Here is a 27,179-nt window from a genome sequence, read left to right on the forward strand (position 1 = left end):
AGAAACCCCTCTTCCTGTCTGACTTTTTGGAGATAAAACACCATAATGTGTATAAAATGATCATTCAGAAGGATGGTCGGGGGCTCGCTATCATTGGCCCTCTGTGGGCCAATCACAGCAGTGCCAACACGTAACCAGTATAAACAGGAAGTGAGTGCGAATTCGTTGCGATGCCCCTTTTCGAAGCTCAAGCAAGTAGTTTATTTGATGCCAAAGAAACGAGAACAGACGGTCACCTTCCGTGAAATTCATTCAATGACTTGCTGTAATTAAAGGAGACACAATGACGATGCCCGAATGAAGGTAAAATATGACTGTCATGCACCGATAAGTTCATAAATGCTCTTAGTTTGGCCGCTCTGGAGTTAGATGCGGTTAGTTAGCGGTTGGAAATGGAGAATTTACACACGGATGACAGTTTTGCACGAAACGGTTTTAGACCTCGGGTTATATTTAATTTGTAGTTTTTCCCATATTTGTGGTTGTAAAATGTGCACTATATATTTATGGACGTCTCACTGTTCGCGTAATTGCGTTGTATACTAACATATGCCCTTTTGTATGAGTAAGATAGCTAATGTTTGTGACGTAGACAGCACATACATAGATAACACATAGTCTACACGCAGTGTGTGCTTTAATTCATCTTGTAGAATAACATGTTACAAAGGACAAATGGCCATTTTTCTTCAGCATTTTACAGTCACTTGTCATGATTAAATCATTTACAGAGTTGTCATTGAGTTATTCTCTATCAGCACTACAAAGCATGTAGTATATATCACTCAGCGGTGGAGAATAACTAAGTAGATTTACTTAAGTACTGTACTTCACCACTAATTTGAGGTACTTGGTCTTTACTTTAGTATTTCCATTTTATGCCACTTTACCTCATCCCTCCCCTACATTACAGATGGAAATATTGTACTTTTTAGTCCACTACATTTATCTGACAGCTATAGTTACCAGTTTATTTTCTGTATAGATTTTATATATAAAACATATGACAATCTTATACAATACACAGCATTTGTAAAGATTAAACCAGATTCCCAGCCTTTTTGGATTGTGACAAAGAAGCAGTGTTTAGTTGGAGAAAAAATGAAGGACAGATTTATGTAGATGAACTTGTTTTTTTTCTCGTTTCCTATTAATCGTCTTGCGACCCCTCAGATTTATCTTGTTGTGACCTTTTGGGGGGGATCTGACCCCTGGGTTGGGAACCACTGGACTAAAATACCAAACTGTGTATAAAATACTAGCTCCACCTCAACCAGCTACAACAGCAAAATACTCTGTACACGTTGATGTATATAAGTATTGACAAATTAATTTAATAATCAAAGTCATTTGTGATAATACTAATGTACTTTTACTTCAGTAGGATTGAATGCAGGACCTTTACTTGTAATGCAGCGTTTTTACACTGTTGTATTGGTACTTTTACTTAAGTAGAGGAAGTGGAGTACTTTTTCAACCAGTGATTGCACTACTGATTTCTACATCATATACCTATGTAGCTGCTCATGTTGTGCTGCTTGTTGCAGTCATCCTGTATCTACCTATGTGATGTTTTCGAGGGAGCAGGCCAACTGTGAGTGAGAGTAGTTTGCCAGCACCTCCCCTGCTGCTGCTAAATTGGCATATCTGAGATTCCTTGAGTCACACGGTGCAGTCACATGGTTTCCCTCTTTACTTACTGTCATGGAGAATTAGTGACTTTGCTGTGGGTAACATTAACCCATCAGTTCCAGGGGCAGAAGTTATTTACTGTGCATGGCTGCATCGTCCATCAGGGTCTTGTGTCACGTGTTTATAATGTTGTTTCATGTTCCTTCCATTGTGTGTGTTTTCGTAAGGCTGCTGTGGAGATATGGTGTCATTCTTCACCCTCAGTCTTGGTCATCTCCAGTTGTTATGAATCCCAGCACCTCCTCTGCTCACTGCGAGGGCCAGTCCCCATCAGATGACCTAATGGACGACTGGTTCTTCCTGTCCTCTGAATCTGCTGGGCCTCAGGGCCTGGCAGTGAGCAGGATAGAGGAGGCACAGGACAGAGGCAAACTCAAATCCAAGTTGGTCTCAGCATGGAACAGTGTCAAATATGGTCCGTTTTACCGCTCTATTACTGTGTAATAAGAGCAGATCTGACTGCTCTCTTTTGTTTTGTGAGATAAAACAGTTTCTTCCCATTTTAACGTTTCAGGCTGGTCCTTGAAGCAGAAATCCAAATTCAGCAAGAGCTCTCCTGTGGTCATGCTTGGACAATCCTATGAGCTCAGGGATCAAGGTGAGGCCTTCATACCTCCTGAAATGATCATGTGGTTCAAAAAGCAACAGGAAATTTAAATTCAAGCTCTGTAACTGTGTCAGGGGAGAGAGAGCGCTTCCGCCGCTCCTTCAGGTCTCTCCTCTGGTTGACGTACAGACGGGGTTTCCCTCAGCTGGCTGGCTGCTCTCTGACCACCGACAGCGGCTGGAGTTGTGTTCTACGCACGGGGCAGATGCTGCTGGCACAAGGCCTGCTCCTGCACCTGATGTCACCAGGTGACCACACACACAGGCACAAAGCAATGTCACCTATGTAGTCCAATAGCCCATCATCAGATACTGTACTCTATGTTTGGACACTGTTAAGGGGCATCTAAGCTAGGCTATGTCAAAAAGACAGCTTCAGGTTTTTGGAATTTGTACGTAATATGTAGTACGTAGTACGGTACAGTGTGGCCACGTTTACAGTGAATACAAATAGGCTTCAAAATGCACACAAAATATAGATATAGGTTTTGGGTCATAAAGCAATGTTTATGAGAGGGAATTATCTTTCAAAGCCAGATAATGGAGAACCAAGACCTTACTTCACACACATTGTACAGTTATTTTACTGTTTATTTGTGTGTCATCACATCACAAGAGAACAAAATAAAGATGATATTGAGATTACTTTGCTGAACATGGGTAGAAGCAGGTCACTTAGAGTCTACTCATGGCCAAATCTATGAATATAATCCTACATTTACTAAAGTTCATTTTTTTGTGATTGGACTGAAACTTAAGTAGTTGAATAACAGTGACGCATACATACTTGAAATATCAAAAGCTGTACTCTTTTACAGTTTTACAGTACACGCTTTTATCTTGTTCCCTCCACCCCTGATGACATATTGTGAGAGATAACAGAGGTTCCTCTATGTTACCAACAATAGGAAAACAAAGCAGTCTGTCCCGGCCGTATGATAAACACATTTCAAGTAGATATCAGGTATCTTGTTTTAGTGCCATTGTACAAAACTCATATTACTCTATCCATATTACTTTATCCTTACATCATTTGGAGGTTGGACTTGGTCTGGGAGCCACCATGCGGTCAGAGATGACATGGACCTGCTGGTGAGTCGCCCCACAGACAGTGGAGAGCGTGGACTGAAGGAAGCCGCCAATAAGAGGGGTCGAAAGCTGAGCTTGGATTCCCACCTGGACAGATCCATGGAGGCTAAACACAGAAAGGTGGTATCATGGTTTGCAGACCATCCTACAGCCCCCTTTGGGATACACCAGCTGGTGGAGCTCGGCAAAAGCTCAGGGAAGAAGGCCGGGGACTGGTACGGACCTTCCATCGCGGCACATATCCTCCGGTGAGACCTGAAGGCGTGACATGCCCGTCCAGTTATCCCAGCTTTTATCAAGATGTATCATCCTACAGTAAATTTCATTTTGTTTCAGGAAAGCTGTGGCAGCATCGACAGACCCTCCCAATCTAGTCGTGTATGTTGCTCAAGATTGCACCAGTGAGTCATGTCTTTCATCAGTGTATTTGCTCTCTCCTCTGCAGGTCATAGCAAATGCAGCTGTGCCAATAAAGAAATGGATCAGTGCTTTATGCTGTTTAGACATTCCTTTGTGTTATTGAGGAGGTATTTTATTTTTCCATTTTATTCAGAGAGTTGAACATTAGGGAGCAGTTTGTGAAACAAGGCCATCCTGAATTACATCGTAAAATGAAATTAGCTTTCTTTTGAGCTGTGAATTGTTTGCTATGAGAAGGAGGAGACTGGGTAGTAACCCGCTCTGTGTTTGGTGTTCCTGAACTTCAGTAGAAGTTTATGGAGCCCTGAAGGGTCACGGGTCGGTTTTGCGTTCCCTTGCAGTATTTTTTTTTTGCATTCCCCCTGATCCATAGGAGCAGTTAGTGTGTTGGTCCAGTCCAGTTATAACACACTGCTCTGCACATTCTACACAAAGGAGAGATGATCTGACACTTTACATTTACAGCTCAGTACTCCTTTCAAAAGGCCGAGCGCCGACAGTATACAGCCACTGGCTGTGAGCGCAGCTGCGGCTGCTCTGCCTGGCTGTGCTGGGTGAAGCTGTGGTTATTGCTCGGACTGCGGCTGCGTGTGTGGTTGAAATCTATGATGCTATGGATATTTCTCTGGTAGCTGTAATGTAACTACTCGTTGTCTGCTCCTGTTAACATTAGCCAACAAAGCTTTGTTAAGCCACACGGGATTTGAACCCGTTCAGGACAGTACAATAGTAGTAGTAATAATACAGTAGCTTTGCTGTAAGCCAGTACAATCATGTCAGTTCGCTGCATGTGTGTCTGTCTTTCTGTGTTCAGTCTACTTGGAGGACGTGACGAGGTTGTGCGAGCGGCCTCTCCCTCAGTCCTGGAAGTCCGTCATCATCCTGGTTCCTGTGCGACTTGGAGGACAAGATCTCAATCCCTCCTACATCACTTGCGTCAAAGTATCCAAGCAATATTTTATGCATTAACTCCTGGGTGATTCTGTGTAAACACTTTTGACACCAGTGTCAAAGTGGGGTCTTTGCAGGGGATTCCAGGGAGTTTGCTGAAAAAGCAGTACAGCTTGCACTATCATTTATTATAAAGTAACTCATTACAGTATTTTTACAGCGTGGTTGCAGTTCAGTAATAAACCATCATCCCCCTGCATGTGTTTCTCTGTAGTCTGAAAACAGAGAAATCTCTGCTCTAAATCGAGCAAAAGAATGAGTGTCGAGCAAGTACAAAGAACTCATTCCTCATTCTTTTCCACAGAAACTCTTGACGTTACAATGCTGCATTGGAATCATTGGGGGCAAACCGAAGCACTCTTTGTTCTTCGTCGGCTTCCAGGGTATGTGCAGTACACTGTACGCCGCAATTACTGCGCTCAGCTGTTTTTTCATGTCAGTCCATTCCCTTTTTTTTTCTGCCTCTGGCCCTGCTGTGCAAAAAGATGACCATCTGCTGTACTTGGACCCTCACTACTGTCAGCCCACAGTGGACATAACAAAGGAGAACTTTCCCTTGGAGGTATGAGGAAGTACCATTTCTCTTCTTCTTTTTGCTTTCTGTTTTGTTCCCTCCTGTGACAGCTGTGCTCGGTCATGTAAACCAGTGGTCCCCAACCTTTTTTTTATACCCCCACAGCCCTATTAGATGAGCTCAAGTATCCCTTCATCAACACCACCTGTCATGTTATTTAACCTGGTTGGGTATCACTGCTATAAACTCGAGTTTACAGGTCGAATCGATAACATCCACATCAGACCTTATAGGACTATTTTCTCTGACTCTAATGAGATCTTTTCTCATGCTTCCTCTCCGCACCACTTGCAGTCGTTTCACTGTAAATATCCCAGGAAAATGGCTTTCTCTCGCATGGACCCCAGCTGTACTATAGGCTTCTATGCTCAGGGCCAAAAGGACTTTGAATCTCTGTGCACAGTTGTTAATGAGGTATGTGTTATTTGGAACATTTGGCTTGTTATTACGCTGCTGTGTAGCTTTTGGAATGTACACAAAGATTTGAATCTGCATTGTGCTGTAACTGGTGGAGTTATTGTTCCGTCTCGTCCTCCCATAGGCTGTCTCCACATCTGCAGAGACGTACCCCATGTTTATATTTTCAGAAGGAAAAAGTCAGGTGGAGGAGGAGGAGGAGGTGGGAAGCAACACACCCACGAACATTGTCACCTACATCCAGAGGAAGAATGACAGGAGGAGAGTCGACACTAGCAACAGCTTGGACGAATTTGTTCTATTATGAACAGAAGGAGATCAAATAAATGATCAATGCTCACACATAGATGGGACAGTTACACTGTGTAGCCACTACTGAACAAACAATGTCCTCCACACCCACAAGTAACAACCTCAGGGGACTCCCTAAAGGTATCATTAATCACACTAATATATTTTTATTGCTGTTTTTGTATTTTTATTTATTGTTTTAAGAGCCAAACATTGAAATGAATATCATTCAATTGAAGGACAGAAGGATGAAGGACATTTTCTATTTGGCCATTTGTGTTCATGAGATCCATGAGTTCTTTTAACTTCATCTATTGAAAAGACTAAAAATAGAATAATAATAGCGATGATGAATTCCTCCCTGGGACAAACTTAAGGCAAGTATTACTGTGAGATACACAGTCTCTCACTGTTTCATGTCATATGACAGGATGTGCTGCCTTTGGGTGGATTAGAAAATTGGATATCTGTTAACATGGGACTCGAAAAAACATGACTTCACTTTAGAAGAAGTTAAATGTTGTGAATGTACTCTCGCAGGAAAATGACAACATTTACTGAAAATATTCTTTTGAGCTGGATCATTTTTGCTGTTTTTTATGTGAATAAACAGTTTATGAACAAGAAAGGAACTTATATTCTGATTCTGTACACCGTCAAGGAAACTATAATTACAGTGTTGATTTGAAGTGCTGCCTTCTGGGCTTTTAGGGACTGTATGAAAATTATTGGGGTGGGCAGGCAAGCAGAATCTTTAATTTATAAAAAAGCAAGGTCCTCCACAGCATTGTTAATATTTTCTTTGGAATCTGTCCCTGACTCAGAAAAAAGCACAACCCCCTCCCCTCAATATCTACATAACATAACAAAATACATTTTATGGATGGCACGGTCGCTTGGTCCATCACTTTGGTCCAGACTAAAATATTGGTAGGATTACCATGTCCAGACATTCATGGTCCCCAGAGCACGAATCCTGTTGACTTGAGATCCTCTGACTTTTCCTCTAGCGCCACCATGAGGTTGACATTAGTGAGTAAGATGCCTCAACAACTATTGGATATGTTGCCATACAATTTGGTGCAGACATTCATGTCCCCCTCAGGTTGAAGTATGATCAATTTGGAGACTTTTCATCTTGCGTCATCATCTGGTCTAAATTTCTATGACTAGATACCTGCTAAACTCGAAGCATACCCGTCAGCCTCAGCTGAACTTTGTGTTTCCTGCTAATCACCATATGTCAGCGCGCTTAACCAAGATTTTCAGCTCAAAGCACCTCTGTTCCTAAGTACAGCCTTATAGAGCCGCTAGCGTGGCTGTAGACTCGTAGTCTTGTTAAATAAAGAGCTTCTAACTGGTAAGGCCTATTACAGACACCTAATGCGTGCACTGGGCCCAGGTGCCAACTCTGTTGGGGCTCATGGACTTTCACAGAATCAATGATAAAAATATCACTCTGGGATTAGTAAAAGTTGAAACACTGTACCCAGCTCTCCCAGAAAAATCACCACCCCTGATCATTTTCATACCGTCCCTTACATGCATTACAATGTAGGCACAGCCCTCATGTCCCGCCCGTACTGCTGGAAATACAGATGGGCATGGTACTGAAGTTCAGGTAATACTAGACGGGTACAGAATCCCTGCTCCTGCTTGGTCAGGTTCCCTTGTATCTGATAACCCAAGATGGTGACCGAATCAGTCTGCCATGGTCTTACTAGGTCCTCCAGTTCCCCAGGGGGCACCCCCTTCCTGGCCACACATTTCTGTCTGATTGTGTCCGTGGAGGCCCTCAGTTGAGCCACCTCTCTGTTCAGCCTCTCCAGCCCATACCGCTCCGCCTTCTCCCAGAAGAACTGGAGGAAAAAGTCATAGAGCAACACGTCCAGGCTGTTCCAGGCCCGGATCCTGGCTTTGGTTATGTTGTCCAGCGGCATCACATCCTGAGGGGAGCGAGCGTTGAGGCGGACGTAGGCTAGTTCCTCAAGCTCCAGCTTCAGCAGGGCCCCCAGGAGGACCAGGGACTCGTCAAAATGCTCTGCGATCATAACCAGCTGGAAGGTGTCCTCCAGCAGCATCAGGTCAGCCGGCCAGGAAGAGTTCCACTGCCGACTGTTGAGACCTAAATCAAAGCTCTGGGGGTTCTTTCCCAGGCCATTACCAGGCTCTTTAGGGTCCCAGAATGACTCTGGGGACTCCAGGAAAACTGACAATGCCGATTTGTGCTCTGCTCTCTCTGCTGCCTTTTTGGCTAAGGTGAAAGCAGGAACAGTGGAGGTGTAATAAGAGAAAACGGCCTCAAATGTCCGTAGAGGTTCTCGAAGGATGGTGATGTAGATGGTGTTAGGCGGCATCACCTGTTTCAGCTGTCCCGCGTCTAGACGCATGTGGCTACAGAGTATGTCGTACTGAGAGGAACCATCGGGCAACTCATCCACAAACTCTGCTCTGAATCTGAAACCAGGACAAGGAAAGAATCATGTCAAGCAGAACCATCACAGAGATTCAGGATATGTGTACCAAAGCGTAGTCACAGTGGCGTACTTATTTGGATAGTTGAACTGGTAGGTGTAGTGAGGGAACGCGAACGTGGATCTGTCCCTCTCTCCCATGCGGAACAGCATATTTTGGACGGTGCTGCTTCCTGTCTTGTGTGTTTTGAGGAAAACTACAGGAGGACTCCGTGTCCTTGTCCTCAGTATATTGTAGAGATTGGCGTCTTTTTTAGCTTTTGCACCAGAGGGCTGAGAGTCACTTCTCCTCCTGTGGTCTCGATACTGGTTGTTAGGTCTTTGATTGGCACTGGCAGCTTGTCCCTCTCTGTCCCTCACCGGCCGCTTACTCCAACCTCTGTGCCAATCATGAGAGCTTTGGAAAGAAACGAAAATACAAGGATTCAACAAAACAATTCAATATTTCACAATAATGAGTGTGATGCAGATTTTGGGCCTTGTTGAAATAATAAATGTAAACTGGATTTCAAACTATTCTACATTGCTCAGTGTTGTCATTCTTATACAGTCACAGGTTACAGAATGACTGCAGACTGAGCCATACAGACAGAAGTTACATCCTGTTACTTACCTTGAATGCTGCAACAAATGACTACCCACAAGTATAAGCAGACAGGTAACCCCCAAGGTCACCATGAGACCTGCCACACGGTATCTCCAAAGCTGGGTGGCCAACCAGTGGAGGGTCATCTCTCAGCAGTCCAACCCGGCCGCGCTTTGCCTTTTGGTGGTTTCCTCTCTGTGGAGAGCTCCTCCTCAGCATGGGGCTCTGCAGATTAATGCCACTGTCACAGCTCTGAGCTCACCTTCCTTAAGCTGATCAGCCACATGTTAACATGCCTCCAGCATGCAGCAGTGAGTAACTGTTTATCATACAAGGAGGACGTAGAAGTTTCACGATATTTCGGACACTAATGATGAACGTTTGAAGATCTTTGTTGTGTGTGTGTGTGTGTGTGTGTGTGTGTGTGTGTGCTGTGCATACACGTATATATACAATAACTGATTAGTACAAAAAAAAAAAAAGCATTCAACTCTACCATTAAGGTAAATAAATAGCATGGCCTCCTTTTTGTAGGTAAATGTAAGTATAAGTCCATCAAAAGCAACATAAGAAGGGACTCTGTGTTGTAAATAATATAAATCAAATAAAGCGTGTTTAGAGTAGTACACAAAAGTATTGAATAGGGCTTAAACAGTTAGTTATCAATTGGTTGATTATTAGAAAATGAATTGGCAACAATTTTGTTACTCGATTAGCATAACAATTTAAGTAATGTTAACAGGAAAGGTGAACTAAATATACAAAATGCTTATTTTTGGAGAAGTCATCTTTTGGCAATTTTCACTATATTTCTTCCTATTTTTTTTAGATCAAACAAACATAAACAGAACAGACTGATCTACAAAGTGTTCGTCAGATGAATCCATAATGAACATTATCTGTAGTTGCAGCCCTGGCTATTGAATAATTGGTGTGTTTCAAGCACAAGCATAGAAATGCAGGCCGGCAGTAATGAGACAGACCGACTGAAAACATGCTGTTTTCTCTGCATCGCCCCGCTACTTCCTCACTGCCCTGTGGACTTTGATTTCTTGCACGTATTATAAAGCATTTGAGTGTTTTCACACTGAGGTAAAGGCGCCACTACTAAACGCTCATTGTGGCTGTCTCCTCCACAGTACTGTGTGTAACTCGCTCTCCCATCCCCCACACCGGGCTTCTCGCTCTTTTCATCCCCCACTGTAGCGCAGCCTTTACTGGGCATGCGGGAAGTGAGTGAGGCGGCGGATGGGGGCGCTACAGAGTCGCACAGGCCGGTCCCTGCGATACAATCTACCGAGAGAGGGGGGTGAAGGAAAAAAACCAACTGGGTAGGTCTGTCTTTGTTTCTGGCTAGGAGGAAAACCAAAAGACGTCGCAACCGGTGAGGATTCAAACATCACCTTTCACCACTTGTGTAAGTCAATCACAAATGTGCTGTGTGCGCCGGAGAGTTTTGTCTGTGTTTTGCGCCGCTGTGAGAGGATACATGCGCTTTTTATATGGTATTTTTTTTGTTGAGAAAAAGATGAGACCGACATTACAGTGCCGCTGCTGTGGCGCGACAGTGTGCAATGAATGAAAATTGTTTTTGGAAATGTGCTTAGAGCGGCGCACCGAGCCAAGGGTACGGGAGGCGCGTTGGATCAATCAGCCCCGGCGACGAGGGATGCTCTAACCTTTCACATGTCGCCGCATCTGGCCAAACATCTCGATAAACAACACATTTTTTCGTGCCTAATTGGCCTGGCGGAGCGTGGCCGGCTAGGCTAACCCAACTAGCTCACTAGCATGCTAGGCACCGTCAGCAGCCAGCTTATGTTGTGGTATCCATACAGGCTTTTACCTAGCAGGCTAGTCCGAGTCGGGGCTTGTGTTCTTTGTAGCTTTACCGCTAATTTAGTGCAATTTTACGAGCGAACCAGTAGCTCAGTGAATACCAGCAAACTTGTCTTACATTATGTGAAGCAGGAGGCTAAAACTCTGGGTTTACAGTTTGCGAACGAACATAATGTAACGTTGACTATTAAATCCGGCTAGGCCTGGCTAACAGTAGCAAAGCTACGAATGCTAATAATAGCTAACCAAAGTTAACTGTTATTTCCTTGTAAATGTAAACATTGCAACAACTCGACGGACACACATGTTTTACTTTGAACAGCTGCCCTTTCAATCACTTTTAGTAGACGTCTCTGTGTGTAACGTTATCAGAATGGGAAGCAATCTTGTTGAACACAGCCTCGTCTACATGTTTTTTTTTCTTTACCATAGTTGTGATCCATGAAGGGCCAGTTTAAATGATCTTTTGGAGACCCACTGTGTGTATGAAGCTTACTTTTATGTAGATACAGTGATATCTCTTCAGTGCCGGACTTGTTGCTTACAAGTCAGAAATGTCGCCAACTGTCACTATTTGAATTAACAAGGGTTCAGGTTCAGTGCATCCCACAACAACATAAAAACTTCTTTTTTTTTTCTCCTATTGTGGTTTTCGAGGTTTTGGTTCTAGTTCACACAACAGCAGAGAGGCTGTGTGTGTGTGTGTGTGTGTGTGTGTGTGTGTGTGTGTGTGTGTGTGTGTGTGTGTGTGTGTGTGTGTGTGTGGGTGTGTGTGGTTTGCAAAGCAAACGATCCATTTGAAAAACACAACAGCATCATTTTGTTAAAATAATTACTTAACATGAGCCATGATCCACTGCGGTTATGAGAAGTACTTTCAGAGCACACCGCCCATCTGTCTTAACTGTTGACTACACAGTATATGTGTGACTGTGATCAACAGTAGTTTTAAAGAGACTTAATGTTTGAGTTTTTCATTATAATGTAATATTACAGTGTTGGGAGCTTGTTGTGTTTTGGTGAGCGTTGGCTGGTACCTCCTGGCCTCGGCAGATCACAGCCGACCTTGTCTGGTGAATTCGTGCTTCAGGAAAGATGAAAATGGATTAACTTAAATTAAGAGAAGATAAAGAGTTGTCATGGCCATTTTGCTATATCTACTATTGTAATCAAAGTTGGTGCACTTCTAAAATAATCATTTTGAAATGGACTTGGATGACTACTGCAGTGAGAAATATTTTTTTAATGTACACAAATCTGCATGTTCATCTGGTCACAGATGGATCCTGATCATCGCCTTAATTCCTGCTGTCATCTCTCCTCACAGGGGTTCTTGCTGCTGGCACGCATTCTCAGTTTCCTGTGAGAGATGTCCACCCCTGACCCCCCTATGGGAGGGACACCTCGGCCTGGACCCTCCCCAGGCCCAGGGCCATCTCCAGGAGGCATGATGGGCCCGAGCCCGGGTCCCTCTCCAGGCTCAGCCCACAGCATGATGGGGCCCAGCCCAGGACCTCCTGGATCTGGACACCCCCACCCTCCACAGGGACCCTCAGGATATCCTCAGGACAACATGCACCAGATGCACAAAGTACTAAAACTATTTGTTATTTCTTTATTCCTTTGTTTACCCTCCCTTCATTAATATATTTTCCTCTTAGTTTGAAAATGCACTAAATAAATTCAGTAATGTTTTTGTTCATATTTTGATCTAACGTTTTGTGATTTCTCAGTAACGACTAACTTTCCATTTGTTTGCTAATTATTTTGTAATTTCCTGCTCATGTGTTGGTAACTGTTACTGACAGTCTTGATCTAAACACGACCTTTCAGAGTTTACGTCTTTCACAATGTAGCTTAAAAACTAAGACTGTATAACCGACACAGCTTTGTGGCATTTGTCAAATAAAAGTTCCAACCTCGTATCGAAATTAACTTCATGTATGATTATTCTCTCTTTTAATCAGCCAATGGAAGCCATGCACGAGAAGGGAATGCCTGATGACCCCCGCTATGGCCAGATGAAGGGCATGGGCATGAGACCAGGGGGGCACAGTGGGATGGGACCCCCTCCAAGCCCCATGGACCAACATTCCCAAGGTAACACATCAGCAGCACAACAGTATTGTGTGTGAGTGTTTTATGTAGGCTGCGTTGTAACATGAGTAAATACATTTCCTGTGTTAATATCTTTGCTGTGTGCTCGCAGTGTGCGGGCCTTATGAAGGTTGCCAGTTTGAATCCTCAGATAACTTGAATTGTGTACACAGTCAACACGCAGTGGGTAATGAAGGATCTGCTTTTTGTCCCTGAAAAGCTCCACACAGGAAGAACAGATAACTCAGTCACGCAGACGTACTGTACAGTGTGTGTGTGTGTGTGTGTGTGTGTGTGAACCCATCCAGCCGGTTTCTCTTCTTGTATTGCTGCTTGTTTGGCAGCCTGAGCAGACAGCAGTGGGCAGGACAGCAAGAGGGGCGGGGTTGAGGGGCTTTCCCTTTCAGACAGCAACAAAGGTAGCTGCATCTACAAAACCACAGAGTCTGTAAGCAGAAGACGATAGGAAGCCAGAGACGCACATAGGAACACTAACACGACGTGACAGCAGTGTGTATGATGTGGAGATGGTTCTATGTTTCAGAGAGGTGAAGAGCATTTTGTTCAGTCGACATTTTCTGCCCACAGTTTGGACTTAAACGACATAAACTAAAGAGAATAAAACTGCGTGTCACTTAATAGCTTTTAATTGTCATTATGGCCAAATCTGGCTTAGTTGTTAAAGTGTGTTGAAGCTCATAGTCAATATGTCCTTTTTATCATATGAAGAACTTTTTAAGCACAATATTTAAATCTTTTTTTTTTGGCATACCCATCATGCATCTGTTCGGTGTTCCCCAGGTTACCCCTCTCCATTGGGAGGCTCGGAACATGCACCTAGCCCTGTCCCAGCCAACGGCCCTCCTTCTGGTCCTATGATGCCCGGAGGTCCCTCTGGCCCTGGGGCTGGCCCTATGGAGGGCAGCGGGGACCCTAACCAGGGTATGGGTCAACCTAACCGTGGCGGTCCCCAGGGTCCAGGGGGACCCGGTGGTGCGGGAGGTGGACCTGGTGCCGCAGGGGGACCCACCCCTTTTAACCAGAACCAGCTGCACCAACTCCGGGCCCAGATTATGGCCTACAAGATGCTGGCACGCAGTCAGCCCTTACCAGAGCACCTGCAGATGGCCGTGCAGGGGAAGAGGCCCATGCCAGGGATGCAGCAACCGCCGATGCCCAACATGCCACCTTCTACGGGGCCTGGAGGTGGGCCTGGGGCTGGTCCGGGACCAGCTCAGGCCAACTACAACAGACCACATGGTGAGTCAGGAAGCCTATGTTGTGTATTTTTACAATGCGTTTCATTTGTACACGTTTGTAACATAAGCTTTAAACAAAGAAAGCTAAATATTTGATAGCTCAGCAGAGACACCTGGTGGCTGTTTTTAGCAGTCCCAATATTTACTAATTACCTGAAAAATCTCATTGTTATAGGCATGGTAGGTCCCAATATGGCGCCTCCGGGACCTGCAGGAGTTCCCCCAGGTATGCAAGGCCAGCCTACCAACGGACCCCCTAAATCATGGCCTGAAGGTAATCTTAGTCCAGTCAGTACTGTGTATGTTTATGTGCACATGCAGCCAAACTGACCTCTACTGATTTCTCTCTTCTAGGACCAATGGTGAACGCTGCTGCTCCATCCAACCCTCCTCAGAAGCTGATTCCACCTCAACCCACTGGCAGACCCTCTCCCGCTCCCCCCTCTGTGCCCCCTGCTGCCTCCCCAGTAATGCCCCCTCAGACGCAGTCCCCCGGACAGCCTGCCCAGCCCCCTCCCATGATGCTTCACCAGAAGCAGAACCGCATAACCCCCATTCAAAAACCTCGCGGGCTGGACCCAGTGGAGATCCTCCAGGAGAGAGAGTACAGGTGAGGGAGAGGGACAGGGTGGGGGGAATAATGTGGATAAACACACTGGAGCGGTGTTGAATTGAATAGAACAATCCCATATACCACAGCATATCTGGCCTCATGTAACCCTCGTCAGAAATAGTTGAGTTTAAGTTATTTTTCCAGTATTTTGCCTTCTCATTGTGGAGGATCATCCTGAAGGGGAGAAAAATAGTGGTTTGAATTTTTGGTCATCATTAATATGACTTTTAAAATCTGTGTTCTTCAGGCTACAGGCTCGTATTGCTCACCGTATCCAGGAGCTGGAGAACCTGCCTGGCTCTCTAGCTGGTGACCTGCGCACCAAGGCCACAATCGAGCTCAAGGCCCTGAGGCTGCTGAACTTCCAGAGACAGGTAGCCATGTTTTTTACCTACAGTATCTATAGACAAGTGTAGCACATATTTAACGTCTGCTTACTAAATCAGCCTCCAGCGTAACTGATCCTGATCCTGATAGATACTTAATATGTTGACTTTTCCGTGCCTACAGCTGCGTCAGGAGGTGGTGGTTTGCATGCGTCGGGACACAGCTTTGGAAACTGCCCTCAACGCTAAGGCCTACAAACGCAGCAAACGCCAGTCTCTACGCGAGGCCCGCATCACCGAGAAGCTGGAGAAACAGCAGAAGATCGAACAGGAGCGTAAACGACGCCAGAAACACCAGGTACACTGTGGGTGGAGTAAAGCGGGGTGGTTTATAGCAGGGATTCAGTTGGCCATTTGCATAATTTTCCCACTTGTATCTAATGAAACCCATGTCTTATTTTCAGTGAGGTCGATTTCATTTTAGGAGGAAAAAAAAAAAAGCTGAATTTCTATCTCTCATTATTTCCAGTATTGAGTAACAGTGGTGGCTTTGTGCGTCCTTCTGTTGATAGGAATACCTCAACAGCATCCTGCAGCACGCCAAGGATTTCAAGGAGTACCACCGCTCCATCACAGCGAAGCTCCAGAAGGCCACCAAAGCTGTCGCCACCTATCATGCCAACACTGAGCGCGAGCAGAAGAAAGAGAACGAGCGCATTGAAAAGGAGAGAATGCGGAGGCTGATGGTGAGACTCAAATCTATTAAGGAGACGCCTAAAATACAGCACAAGTCTGTGTTTGCTGTTAGGTGGACAGTTCCAGAAATATGTGGCAGACATATATTAGTCCAACACAAGCATCCAACATGTCTGTGAATCTTTCCCCAGGCTGAAGATGAAGAAGGCTATCGTAAACTTATCGACCAAAAGAAAGACAAGCGTCTGGCCTACCTGCTGCAGCAGACGGACGAGTACGTGGCCAACCTCACCGAGCTGGTGCGAGCCCACAAAGCCGTGCAAGCTCTCAAAGAGAAGAAAAAGAAGAAGAAAAAGAAGGTAAATGTTTCATAAGGGTTAGGGTTTCTCTTTGTCTCTTTGTTAGAATTGCGTTTTTACATGTGCATTTGTTTGTTTTTTTCCACATTTTCAGAAGCCAGAGCCTGTGGAGGGTGGTGCTGCTGCCCTGGGACCTGATGGAGAGGTGAGTGTGAAAGAGGATCACTTGAATAAGATGTCATTATTAATAACAGGTTGTTGATATTTCTAACATGCTTATATTTCTTCCGGTTCTCATGAATGTTTCTCATTTCCTGTCTTCTCCCAGCCTTTGGATGAGACCAGTCAAATGAGTGACCTACCGGTGAAGGTCATCCATATGGACAGTGGAAAGATCCTGACTGGGGTGGAAGCACCGAAGGCAGGCCAGCTGGAGGCCTGGCTTGAAATGAACCCGGGGTCAGTGTCACGTCTGCCCCTTAATACCTTTTAGCAAGGGAGATATTAGATTGTAGTTGTACTGCTGGAAGCTGATGCTCTGTAATGAAGGTTAAAAGTTACAACACACATCACAGAGTGTTACATGAATTAGTGGCTGTCCTTTGGCAGAACAGAAGAGACAAACACATTGTATCTCTCTATCTCAACCTTTGTCCAAAACATTTTGTTCCCCTGCAGATACGAAGTAGCGCCGCGTTCAGACAGCGAAGACAGCGGTTCAGAAGAGGAGGAGGAGGTACACAGCACAGTGATCTCTACATCAAAGCTCAATGGTCTCTTGTAATTTCATGCCAACAGTTTTCTGACCCTTTTTTTTTTTTTTTTTCTTTTTGGCAGGAGGATGAAGAGGAGCAGCCTCACCCCTCGTCAGCTCTAGCAGAGGAGAAGAAGAAGATTCCTGACCCTGACAGTGAGGACGTATCTGAAGTGGATGTCCAGCACATCATCGAGTAAGATGGAACCACTGAGACTCATAGGCGTTACTAGTTCCTGCTTCACCGCTGTTTTGTTCGCAATAAATGAGTCATGATTAAACAACACAAAGATACCTTTAAGGCATTGATATGTTACCTTAGGCTTTCTTTTTGTGCCCCCTCCCCGTTTCCACCAGACACGCCAAGCAGGATGTTGATGATGAGTACGGTAATGCAGCTTTCAACCGAGGCCTGCAGTCCTACTACGCTGTGGCTCATGCTGTCACTGAGAAAGTGGACAAACAGTCCTCACTGCTGGTCAATGGGCAGCTTAAGCAATACCAGGTATCCAACCAGGACATGCTGTAAAGAGTAGAATAACATTATTTGTGCAGGAGTGCATGGTCTAATGAGCGGAGTAAACTGGAGCTAACTTTGACCCTCTTCTGCTCAGATCAAAGGTTTGGAGTGGCTGGTGTCGCTTTACAACAACAACTTGAATGGCATCCTGGCTGATGAGATGGGTCTAGGGAAAACCATCCAGACCATTGCCCTCATCACTTACCTCATGGAGTACAAGCGCCTCAACGGGCCCTTCCTCATCATTGTACCTCTCTCGTAAGCCCCAACACGTCTTCCTCAGTTCCCTGTGGGTGTCATAATGTTAAGCAGATTAAAAAAAAACGTTTCTGTTGTGTCTTTTTTGTTTTCAGAACTCTATCAAACTGGGTCTATGAGTTTGATAAGTGGGCGCCATCTGTCGTGAAAATCTCCTACAAGGTCAGTGGCAGCTACTTGGATATTCAGTCATGACCAAAAAAAAACACAATTACATTTATGCAGTTCTGTTGTTGAACCTCAATGGAAAACAATTCTGTTCATTGTCAGGGGTCTCCAGCTGCTCGTCGTGCATTCGTTCCCATCTTGCGCAGTGGCAAGTTCAACGTGCTGCTCACCACATACGAGTACATTATCAAAGACAAGCAAGTGCTAGCAAAGGTAAGGGAGCATCCTCCGACTTAGTTTTAGGTTGCATACAAACTGCGTTAGTTCGTGCATCAGTTTCTCAGTCTTTTGTCACTCTCTCTCTAACTTCTGTATTTCCTCCCAAAGCTTCGTTGGAAGTACATGATTGTGGACGAGGGCCATCGTATGAAGAACCACCACTGTAAGCTGACCCAGGTCTTGAACACACACTACTTGGCCCCGCGGCGTGTGCTGCTCACAGGCACTCCGCTGCAGAACAAGCTGCCTGAGCTCTGGGCCCTACTCAACTTCCTCCTGCCCACCATTTTCAAGAGCTGCAGTACGTTCGAACAGTGGTTCAACGCCCCCTTTGCCATGACTGGAGAGAAGGTGAGTTGTGGTCTGTTCAAATAGACCTCCGCATAACAATGAGCTGTTGTTGGATTTTGAATGTACCCTCCTCGTCTCCCCTCAAGGTTGACCTGAATGAAGAAGAGACCATCCTGATCATTCGACGTTTACACAAAGTGCTCAGGCCTTTCCTGCTGCGCCGACTCAAGAAAGAAGTCGAGGCCCAGCTGCCTGAGAAGGTCAGCCCGCATCCAAATGATTTCATTCCTCCATGAATGTTTTAGATCAGTGGTTCCCCGCCTTTTTTGTTTCATGTACTCGCATAGCCCTTGATTATATAAAAGTAGATATTGTTACAAACAATTGAACTGACAATGTTTAGGTTGTTTTTGTCAAATGTGCTTTTCCTATTGCTACCACTCGTAGTGGCAGAGGCTCAGACTATTTATCCATTACATTTAGCTAACTTTCAACTGTTTATCCACACGGATAACTATTTCTACAGTTTTTCATTATTTTAAACTAACTCATTTAACAGTTTACTTGGCTAATTGTTTTTTATTTATTACTTGTAGCCAACTATTGCAACTGTTTAGCCAAACAGTTGGCTAACTATCAAAACGTTTTTTCATAAACTGACTACTTCAAGTAGTTGATGTAGTTTGGTGGCTTTCCTAAGATGTTCCCATGTTGTTGCTCTATAGGTGGAGTACGTGATAAAGTGCGACATGTCAGCCCTGCAGAGGGTTTTGTACAGACACATGCAGGCCAAGGGAGTGTTGCTCACAGACGGGTCAGAAAAAGACAAGAAGGTAAGGGGAAGAAGAAAATGTCTTTTAAATGTAACCGGTGAAACATTATTTTGTAGAAATTTAAAGTATAGTACAATTTTATGTCTTTTTAAAAGCTCAAAAATAACTTGAAACTTAAATGTGTTTTTTTTTTCCTTTCTAAATTTTGTAGGGTAAAGGTGGCACGAAGACCCTGATGAACACTATCATGCAACTGAGAAAGATTTGCAACCACCCCTACATGTTCCAGCACATTGAGGTACAAAACAGAGGCTCCACCTGTAGCACGCTAGAAGAGCACAAACCATGCAGATAGAATTCATAGCAAAATGATTGTGACCATTTGTTATTTGTTTGGTTTGCAGGAGTCTTTCTCTGAGCATCTTGGTTATTCTGGAGGAATTGTGAGCGGGTACGTAGAGCTTGAAGCTGTGTGTGTCTTGTGTGGGTGTGGCTATATGTTGCATACTGGCTCATTCTTCCCTCATATTGCTCCTTCTTCCCGTCCAGCCCTGACCTGTACCGCTCCTCTGGGAAGTTTGAGCTGCTGGATCGCATCCTGCCCAAGCTGAGGGCCACAAACCACAAAGTGCTGCTTTTCTGTCAAATGACCACACTCATGACCATCATGGAGGACTACTTTGCCTACCGTAACTTCAAGTACCTGCGTCTGGATGGTGAGACACCTGTGACCAAGTCCAACATGAGAATGCGCTCTGCCTGTTCTTAAGTATCTTTATATGGAACGATTGAGATTCACTTTTTTAACACTCTAATCTTTTCCCCTCCTATAGGAACCACCAAGGCAGAGGACCGTGGCATGCTGCTGAAGACATTCAATGACCCGGCCTCTGAGTACTTTGTGTTCCTGCTCAGCACCAGGGCAGGAGGCCTGGGCCTCAACCTGCAGTCTGCTGACACAGTCATCATTTTTGACAGTGACTGGAACCCACATCAGGTACTCAAATGCAAATATATGTTGGCATCAGCACACGTCTCAGTTATGTTGGCAGTCCGGTGGTCCAGCGAGTCCAATGAATTTCCATATCATCAACAACACGAATGTGGCGTCCTTTGGACGGTTATTGTTTAATATCGTGTAAAAGTAACAAAATCGCCACACACAATCGCTCCACCTGTTCTAATCACATGTGCGTACTCCTACAGGACTTGCAGGCCCAGGACAGAGCCCACCGTATCGGGCAGCAGAACGAGGTGCGCGTGCTCCGCCTCTGCACCGTCAACAGCGTGGAGGAAAAGATCCTGGCGGCGGCCAAGTACAAACTGAACGTGGACCAGAAAGTCATCCAGGCCGGCATGTTCGACCAGAAGTCTTCAGGCTTTGAACGTCGGGCCTTCTTACAGGCCATTCTGGAGCACGAGGAGCAGGACGAGGTCGGGGCTCGAGGAGGCTGCCGCTCTAGGGGGGCGTGGGTGGGTGTGATCTCAACCTGTTCCCACACTGCCTACCCACCCCCCTGTGCGCTGCCCCACCTTTTCATTCTCTCCTCTCTTTTTTTTTTTTTTCTCCTCTTCTGTCTCTTTTCCTCATTTCCCCCTTTTTCTCAGGATTTGTGAGCTTTCATCAATCCAGACTTTTCTCCTTTATGTATTTCTACTTCTACACAAACCTTTGATGGTTAATATGATACTTTATCTTTCACTCTAGCATACAAACTTTCCCCTTTTTATTCCTCTTTTTTTTTCCCTCTTTCTGCTGTTGGCTTTTCCCCTTGCTTTTTACTTTTTAATCTAGTTCTAGTGCTAAGTCAAGCAGTTGAATATGCTCAGATTTAGTTGTGTAATACAGATAAAGATATATTTACGATGCCTACCTAAGGTAAAGAATAACATGCATTAAATGACTTTTTTCCGTTTTGTGTAAGTGAGAGTCATAAGTTCAGAGACTTGTCTCTGAGGTGCCACATAAATCTGCCTTGAGTCTCTTGTTGCTCACGCGGTCTCATTGGTCTGCAGGAGGAGGACGAGGTGCCTGATGATGAGACTGTCAATCAGATGATCGCCAGAAGTGAGGAGGAGTTTGAACAGTTCATGGTTAGTCCCAGTTCCATATGAATTGATATTATTAGATACTTTGTAGTCTGACTCCACTGACCCCCTGCTGCGCTCTTTTTATTCCAGCGCATGGATCTAGACAGACGCCGCGAGGAAGCCCGCAACCCTAAGAGGAAGCCTCGTCTGATGGAGGAGGACGATATGCCCAGCTGGATATTGAAAGACGACGCTGAGGTTGAGAGGCTAACTTGCGAAGAGGAGGAGGAGAAGATGTTTGGCAGAGGATCCCGCCAACGCAAGGAAGTGGACTACAGCGACTCGCTCACTGAGAAACAATGGCTCAAGGTGGGGTGTCGTCATGTTTAGAAAATATAGCATCTTTGTGTCGCATGAGGCTAAAGTGAACCCGTGTAAAATTGGCTTAGTTCAATGATGATTTCTCCTCACCACAGGCCATAGAAGAGGGGAATCTAGAGGACATCGAAGAGGAAGTGCGCCACAAAAAGACCACCAGAAAGCGCAAGAGAGACCGGGACCATGACATCGGCCCGGCCACACCCAGCTCCAGCAGCGGCCGAGGGCGGGACAAGGACGAGGAGGTGAAGAAAGCGAAGAAACGTGGCCGCCCGCCTGCTGAGAAGCTCTCCCCCAACCCTCTTTCCCTCACTAAGAAGATGAAGAAGATCGTCGACGCTGTCATCAAATACAAGGATGGGTGAGAACCGTTTCTCTGCCAGCAGACCAGCTAATATTAGTGCTTTTTGACCTCACTGAGAGGACTGTCAGAAATATATATATGTGTGTGTGTGTGTGTGACTGTGACTATAATCTGAAGAAAAACATTAAAATGAGTGATTTATTAAGTGATGATGCATACTAAGATCCCAGCTGCCTTGTCTCAGCAGTAATGGGCGACAGCTGAGTGAGGTCTTCATCCAGCTGCCGTCTCGTAAGGAGCTGCCGGAGTACTATGAGCTCATCCGCAAGCCGGTGGACTTCAGAAAGATCAAGGTAAGGACAAGAAGTAACCTGCCTACCTGCTCTGCGTGTTAAGATGAATAAAGAGAGTAAAGAAAATGGTTTACCAGTTGTTCCTTTGTGCTTTTGCATGTGATTGTCTACTGTACGTCTGACTGCTGCCTTCTGTCGTTCCCTCCGTCCATCAGGAGAGGATCCGGAGCCACAAGTACCGCAGCCTGAACGACCTGGAGAAGGATGTGATGCTGCTGTGTCAAAATGCCCAGACTTTCAACCTGGAGGGGTCTCTGGTGAGTCATTCAGACATCTACCAATAGTGAAATAAGCTTAAAGGCACTAGTATTTACAAGAAGTCAGTGACTGAATGGTGACCAGAGCCAAGGAAAGATCTCTGCACTGCAGGGTAACATGCTCTCCTCCTGTAAACCTTCCAGATCTACGAGGACTCCATTGTGCTGCAGTCTGTCTTCACTAGTGTGAGGCAGAAGATCGAGAAGGAGGACGAGAGCGAAGGAGAGGAAAGTGAGGAGGAGGAGGAGGAGCCAGACGAAGGCTCCGAGTCTGAATGTGAGTATGGCAAACACAAAGCGCTCTACGCTGCACAGTAGACACAGACGCGTTAATGATTCCCCCGTTTCCGGCAGCTCGTTCAGTGAAGGTGAAGATCAAGCTGAGCCGGAAAGAAAAAGGAGAGCGAGGCGGGAAAGGACAGCGACGGAGGGGCCGCGGTGCCCGGGCTAAACCCGTGGTGAGCGACGACGACAGTGAGGAGGAACAGGAAGAGGTGAGAGTTGAACATACAGGAACGACGTCAGTCTTTGAGCTTAAACCCCCTCCCTGAATGGAACGCTGACAATGTGTTTACGTTTTATTCAGTGCTGTAAATAAAGTAGCACTTTGACAATCCTCAGCGGAGGCTTTTTCACTGTTCTCTGACATATTAGAGACTAAACAATTAATGAAAATAACCCCCCATATGAATCGATAATGAAAATGATTATCAGTTAAAGGAATACTGCGAAGTTCTGACTTTTTGGGTTTCATCTGGTTGTGTTGTACGTATCTGCTGGTTATTTTACTGCTGTGGGGAAAACTTGACTCGAATCTCTCCAGAGTTCAGGTCCGTATGCATCGAAAAGCATTAACAAACTGAATTTCTTGCATAGCCATAATGATGCAGTTGTTGAAATTATATTAAGCCACAACTAAGGTGACAAAAAAACTCCTTGGCTCGCTGTAATCAAGATCAGAATAGGGAGGCAGCCATTACTCATCACACATTATTTGATTGTAACGTTTAAATGTGTAATACTGCCTGTGGATACTCCGTCCCCGTCCCTCTGTGTACTTCTCGGACAGTGCAAGTAAATCTGGTTCCCTTACTGTGGTGTGTTTCAGGAGCATTCGGCCAGTGGCAGCGAGGAGGACTGAAGTGAACCACTCGTGATCGGACCAACGGCCCACTGAGCCCCTCGACTGGACTTTATATATTTTACTTAGATACAGCAGGGAGACAGTCAGTGGAGAAGGCCTAGTTTTACCTAGATGAGCTGATTTTTAGTGAGACAATTGTATTCTCATTAAAGTATACCATTAATTAAAAACCAATTTAAAAAAAAAAAAAAAAAAAAAAAGAAGAATAAAATATGAAAGGTATGAACCACCCACTTCCATATTTAAACCATTTTTCCCAGTATGAATAGTAGTGTGTCTCTTTGCCTTTTTTGTTTTCTCCTGTAAGTGGAATATTGACAGAGCCTGAATTATAGACTGATCGTGGGCCATAAAGACAGCTAACTGTTTTTTTAAGTGGTATTAATTTTGTCGTCTCTTACTTTAAGACAAAGCGTACGTGTGAACCAGGAGTCACTGCGTTCCCTGAAGTCCCTTTTTGAATGCATGTCGTGCGTGTCTGTGAAAATGCACCTGGATGTGTCTTCACTATTATCTCTGTGTTTAATTTAAGACTACAAGCGGGATCACGGTACATCCCACCCTGCAGCCCCTCCCTCTCAGGTTGTGTATGTAAAGGGGGAGGGAGGGATAGGACCATTTTCTCGTGTCGGTGTCACTGGATTCCAAAAAGTACAATAAAGGCATCTCAATTAATCTGCTGTTCTTGACTTCTTCTTTTGTCAAAACGCACCAGGACGAGGTTCTGAACTGCACTCATCACATCTGTACACTAGATGGCCTACTGAGAACATTGTGATGTTTCAGGTACAACACAGTTTTCGGTCAAGTCACGGCCATTTTTCACTTTTAGTCCTGGTGTCTGTTGCGTTTCCTTTGTTTTAAACAGTAGATTATAGTGGTTATCAAACCCAGTCAGATAATCTGAAGTACCCCGCTCATCAACACCACCAGTCATGCTCCAAATGTGTTCATTTGAACTGATTTTAAACTATTTATCTCTATATCTCTATATATTTATATAAAAGTGGATATTGTCCATTTTTTCACGCTAATTGTAAGTGTCAATGTAAACTGTCAATGTTGATGTCCATTCATCAATTACTTGCAGCTATTTCACCCTTTATCTAATACTTTTATCCCCCTTTTTTCAAATGTTTAGCCATTACTTTTCCCTATTTGAGCTGTTTATTACTTTTGGCTAACTGGAGTTATTTCAACCATCCACTACTCTTGGATAAATCTTCCGATAGCTGCTTGCAAACTAGTTTTCGTGCATTTTCAATGGCGACATCCTGTACATCCTGTAGGTGTTGCAGCTGACTCAACATGGGGCTATACTTCTTTTAGTCAAGTAGTCTTCGTTTTCCAACACCCTCCTCACTCCTCGGAGGTTACTCCATGACCCTGACACACATACATCTCCTCTCCCGCACGTGATGTTGCATAGTATCTAGGGGCACATGCCTCCAACACCTGAACAAACATGACGGGTTATATCTGCTATGTATCTGCTCTGGGTGATTTCTCATGCCTCGGCTTGGTTTTAGAGGAACCTCCGCACGACTCTCCCTGCAGACTCATTTTCCTGTGTGAATGTGTGTTTGTACAGTTGCGGCTGTCATTATTTCAGGATCCCTTCGCCATTTCCATGATAAATATTCTCTGTTTAGATCTATTTGTGTTACTCACCTAAAAGATTAGACAGGAGCTGTGTGTGTTACAGGATGTCTTTGCTGAATCTGGAATAAATCTGAGCTGAATGTGACTGAAACTAACAAGGACAGGAGGCCTTTCAACAGCTTCCCCCCGCGATCATTTTATTGTTTCATCTCCTTTCAACACAGTGTCAGTCTTATCTTTTTTGCCGGGCCAAGTTGATGACGCCAAATGTAACTTCTTCCAAGAAATGGGTCATTTACTGGGCAGCACTCCCCTATCCATGAGCCACGATAACAGCAGGGCAACCCAGAAAATGGCATTTTCAGTGGATGATGGATAGCTGAACACTCACACAAAGTTATGTCTGAAATGCTCAACAAAGAACATCAACCCCCCCCCGCAGAAACATGCTCAACTGCATCTGGGAGAACCTGATCTGAACTTGAATTGAAGACAGAGACAGAAAATCAGTTGCAGCCAACACACTGTTTGCTTTGTCAGGTGAAGCGATGAATGTGAAAGAAGGGGATGGGGTGGGGGGGGGGGCATACTGGAAAAACCAGAAACTGTTTACAGAGGCTGAGGTGAGGAGGTTGAGAAAGGCCATGTGTTGTAGTAGAGGGGTGTGGAACCTCACCAGTTCACCGGCACTCTTGTTTCTATTAATACTGACTTTGTCATCAGGAGTTTCTACCTATCATTTCAATCAGCGTCTCATAAAGGGGTGAAAGAGAGGAGGATGGGCTGTGTGTGTGTGTGTGTGTGTGTGTGTGTGTGTGTGTGTGTGTGTGTGTGTATGTTTTGGGACGGGGCCACACAGCAATCGGCGAACATCTCCACAGGAAGTTAGAGCTTTTCGTGTCAGTCACCCAAAGGACCCAGTTTTAGCAGAGGCCTGAAAATTCCTTGTCACATCTTATTAAATGCACCCCAATGTGCAGTACAGCGGGGTTAGAGGTGGGCGGGTTCACGCTCTGGAAAAGGCCAACACTGGACAGGAAATGTGTGTCTTGTACTGTACACGGCTCTGGGGTGCGGAGGTTTTAAAATGGAGAGGCTGTTTCATCCTGATGCCCTGCCTGTCCTCTTACTCACTGTGTCACTCCACTGAGCTGAGCTGTTGAATGAAAGACTTCTACTTGTGCCGAATATTTTGGCACTTTTAGATAAAGCTTTGGGTGCTTGATCTGCGCACTGCGTCTATAACACGTACACCTTGTCTCTATTTCTTCCCTCGTGTACATATATTATCGCTGGCAGCAGCGTGACAGCCTTGGCCTTGAGCCTTGAATTCCATGTGTGGCTTGTGCGCTGCAGATCTCCAGCTCTGAAGTGAAGAAGGAGGTAACCAGACTCTGTGATTACTGACTGGATGGTGTTTTCTTCTCACTGTGAGGATCTCGCACGTGCTCAGTTCACACTGAAGGTCACACATGATATCATAAAATGGACTTGGCCAATGAAGACTATCCAGTGGGGGGGGGGGGGTTCCATGATATCTGAATGCGTAACCCTTCCCTTGTGATAGTAACAGGGTCAATGTATTTACTTACCACTGTGACCAACTTATTTATATTTTCCCTGCTTCAGCTTCTTGTTTTCGTCGAGGTTCCAGTACCTCGTCCGTGCAGTATGTTCAAAGGGAACATCTGGATTATTTATCTGTTTTCAGTTACAGAGGTGTATTCCTGAACTGTATGGCGCTCTCCCCGCTTGGTTCAAGGTTGTTGTTTTCGGGTTTTATCTCTTTAGATGTACTTTATTGCCGCGCCTCCTCTGATGTAGATCTCATTGTAAACTATCTTATGGACCCAGCAAAGACTTTGAACCTGAAACAACATGCTGTTTTTTTTGTTTTT

General features: G+C 45.0%; 3 protein-coding genes across 7 annotated transcripts; 2 read left to right on the forward strand and 1 right to left on the reverse strand.

The window, feature by feature from the left end:
* The first annotated feature begins 219 nt into the window (after window positions 1-219).
* On the forward strand, window positions 220-6,668 carry LOC139299766 (cysteine protease atg4da-like). 2 transcript variants are annotated; one of them, XM_070922665.1, is made up of 11 exons: window positions 220-303; window positions 1,860-2,107; window positions 2,207-2,290; window positions 2,374-2,547; window positions 3,338-3,635; window positions 3,724-3,788; window positions 4,622-4,749; window positions 5,063-5,141; window positions 5,244-5,320; window positions 5,627-5,746; window positions 5,874-6,668. In XM_070922665.1, the coding sequence occupies exons 2-11, from the start codon at window positions 1,918-1,920 to the stop codon at window positions 6,054-6,056; spliced, it is 1,398 nt and encodes a 465-aa protein (XP_070778766.1). In that variant the 5' UTR covers window positions 220-303; window positions 1,860-1,917; the 3' UTR covers window positions 6,057-6,668. The 2 variants fall into 2 exon arrangements, with proteins under 2 accessions (XP_070778766.1, XP_070778767.1); XM_070922666.1 differs by lacking the exon at window positions 5,627-5,746.
* A 919-nt stretch (window positions 6,669-7,587) lies between these two features.
* Window positions 7,588-9,246, reverse strand: LOC139299912 (galactose-3-O-sulfotransferase 2). Its single transcript, XM_070922863.1, has 3 exons — window positions 9,128-9,246; window positions 8,588-8,911; window positions 7,588-8,497 (listed from the first exon to the last, which is right to left on the reverse strand). The coding sequence occupies exons 1-3, from the start codon at window positions 9,244-9,246 to the stop codon at window positions 7,588-7,590; spliced, it is 1,353 nt and encodes a 450-aa protein (XP_070778964.1).
* Window positions 9,247-10,415: 1,169 nt separating this feature from the next.
* On the forward strand, window positions 10,416-24,354 carry smarca4a (SWI/SNF related BAF chromatin remodeling complex subunit ATPase 4a). 4 transcript variants are annotated; one of them, XM_070922660.1, is made up of 34 exons: window positions 10,416-10,517; window positions 12,267-12,530; window positions 12,907-13,039; window positions 13,838-14,296; window positions 14,471-14,569; window positions 14,650-14,905; window positions 15,156-15,282; window positions 15,419-15,592; window positions 15,807-15,980; window positions 16,122-16,289; window positions 16,384-16,434; window positions 16,558-16,688; window positions 16,908-16,965; window positions 17,067-17,179; window positions 17,341-17,488; window positions 17,598-17,761; window positions 17,857-17,923; window positions 18,032-18,142; window positions 18,257-18,499; window positions 18,586-18,699; window positions 19,165-19,272; window positions 19,424-19,510; window positions 19,617-19,663; window positions 19,762-19,928; window positions 20,046-20,209; window positions 20,419-20,685; window positions 21,229-21,306; window positions 21,394-21,612; window positions 21,720-21,982; window positions 22,170-22,278; window positions 22,434-22,535; window positions 22,680-22,812; window positions 22,890-23,029; window positions 23,644-24,354. In XM_070922660.1, the coding sequence occupies exons 2-34, from the start codon at window positions 12,309-12,311 to the stop codon at window positions 23,674-23,676; spliced, it is 4,929 nt and encodes a 1,642-aa protein (XP_070778761.1). In that variant the 5' UTR covers window positions 10,416-10,517; window positions 12,267-12,308; the 3' UTR covers window positions 23,677-24,354. The 4 variants fall into 4 exon arrangements, with proteins under 4 accessions (XP_070778761.1, XP_070778762.1, XP_070778763.1 ...); XM_070922661.1 differs by having other exon boundaries at window positions 22,173-22,278; XM_070922662.1 differs by having other exon boundaries at window positions 20,419-20,646; window positions 22,173-22,278.
* The last annotated feature ends 2,825 nt before the right edge of the window (window positions 24,355-27,179 follow it).

Source organism: Enoplosus armatus, chromosome 17 (assembly GCF_043641665.1).
Source record: "Enoplosus armatus isolate fEnoArm2 chromosome 17, fEnoArm2.hap1, whole genome shotgun sequence".
Taxonomy (NCBI): domain Eukaryota; kingdom Metazoa; phylum Chordata; class Actinopteri; order Centrarchiformes; family Enoplosidae; genus Enoplosus; species Enoplosus armatus.

Coding starts and splice junctions, on each gene's coding strand:
- LOC139299766 (XM_070922665.1), top strand. CDS start 1,918: ATGAATCCCAGCACCTCCTCTGCTCACTGCGAGGGCCAGTCCCCATCA. Junction 2,108..2,206: donor ATGGAACAGTGTCAAATATG/GTCCGTTTTACC, acceptor TTAACGTTTCAG/GCTGGTCCTTGAAGCAGAAA. Junction 5,142..5,243: donor GTTCTTCGTCGGCTTCCAGG/GTATGTGCAGTA, acceptor CTGTGCAAAAAG/ATGACCATCTGCTGTACTTG.
- LOC139299912 (XM_070922863.1), bottom strand. CDS start 9,246: ATGACCCTCCACTGGTTGGCCACCCAGCTTTGGAGATACCGTGTGGCA. Junction 8,912..9,127: donor CATTTGTTGCAGCATTCAAG/GTAAGTAACAGG, acceptor TTCTTTCCAAAG/CTCTCATGATTGGCACAGAG. Junction 8,498..8,587: donor CAGTTCAACTATCCAAATAA/GTACGCCACTGT, acceptor TCCTGGTTTCAG/ATTCAGAGCAGAGTTTGTGG.
- smarca4a (XM_070922660.1), top strand. CDS start 12,309: ATGTCCACCCCTGACCCCCCTATGGGAGGGACACCTCGGCCTGGACCC. Junction 18,700..19,164: donor AGGCCCAGCTGCCTGAGAAG/GTCAGCCCGCAT, acceptor GTTGCTCTATAG/GTGGAGTACGTGATAAAGTG. Junction 21,613..21,719: donor CTGAGAAACAATGGCTCAAG/GTGGGGTGTCGT, acceptor TCCTCACCACAG/GCCATAGAAGAGGGGAATCT.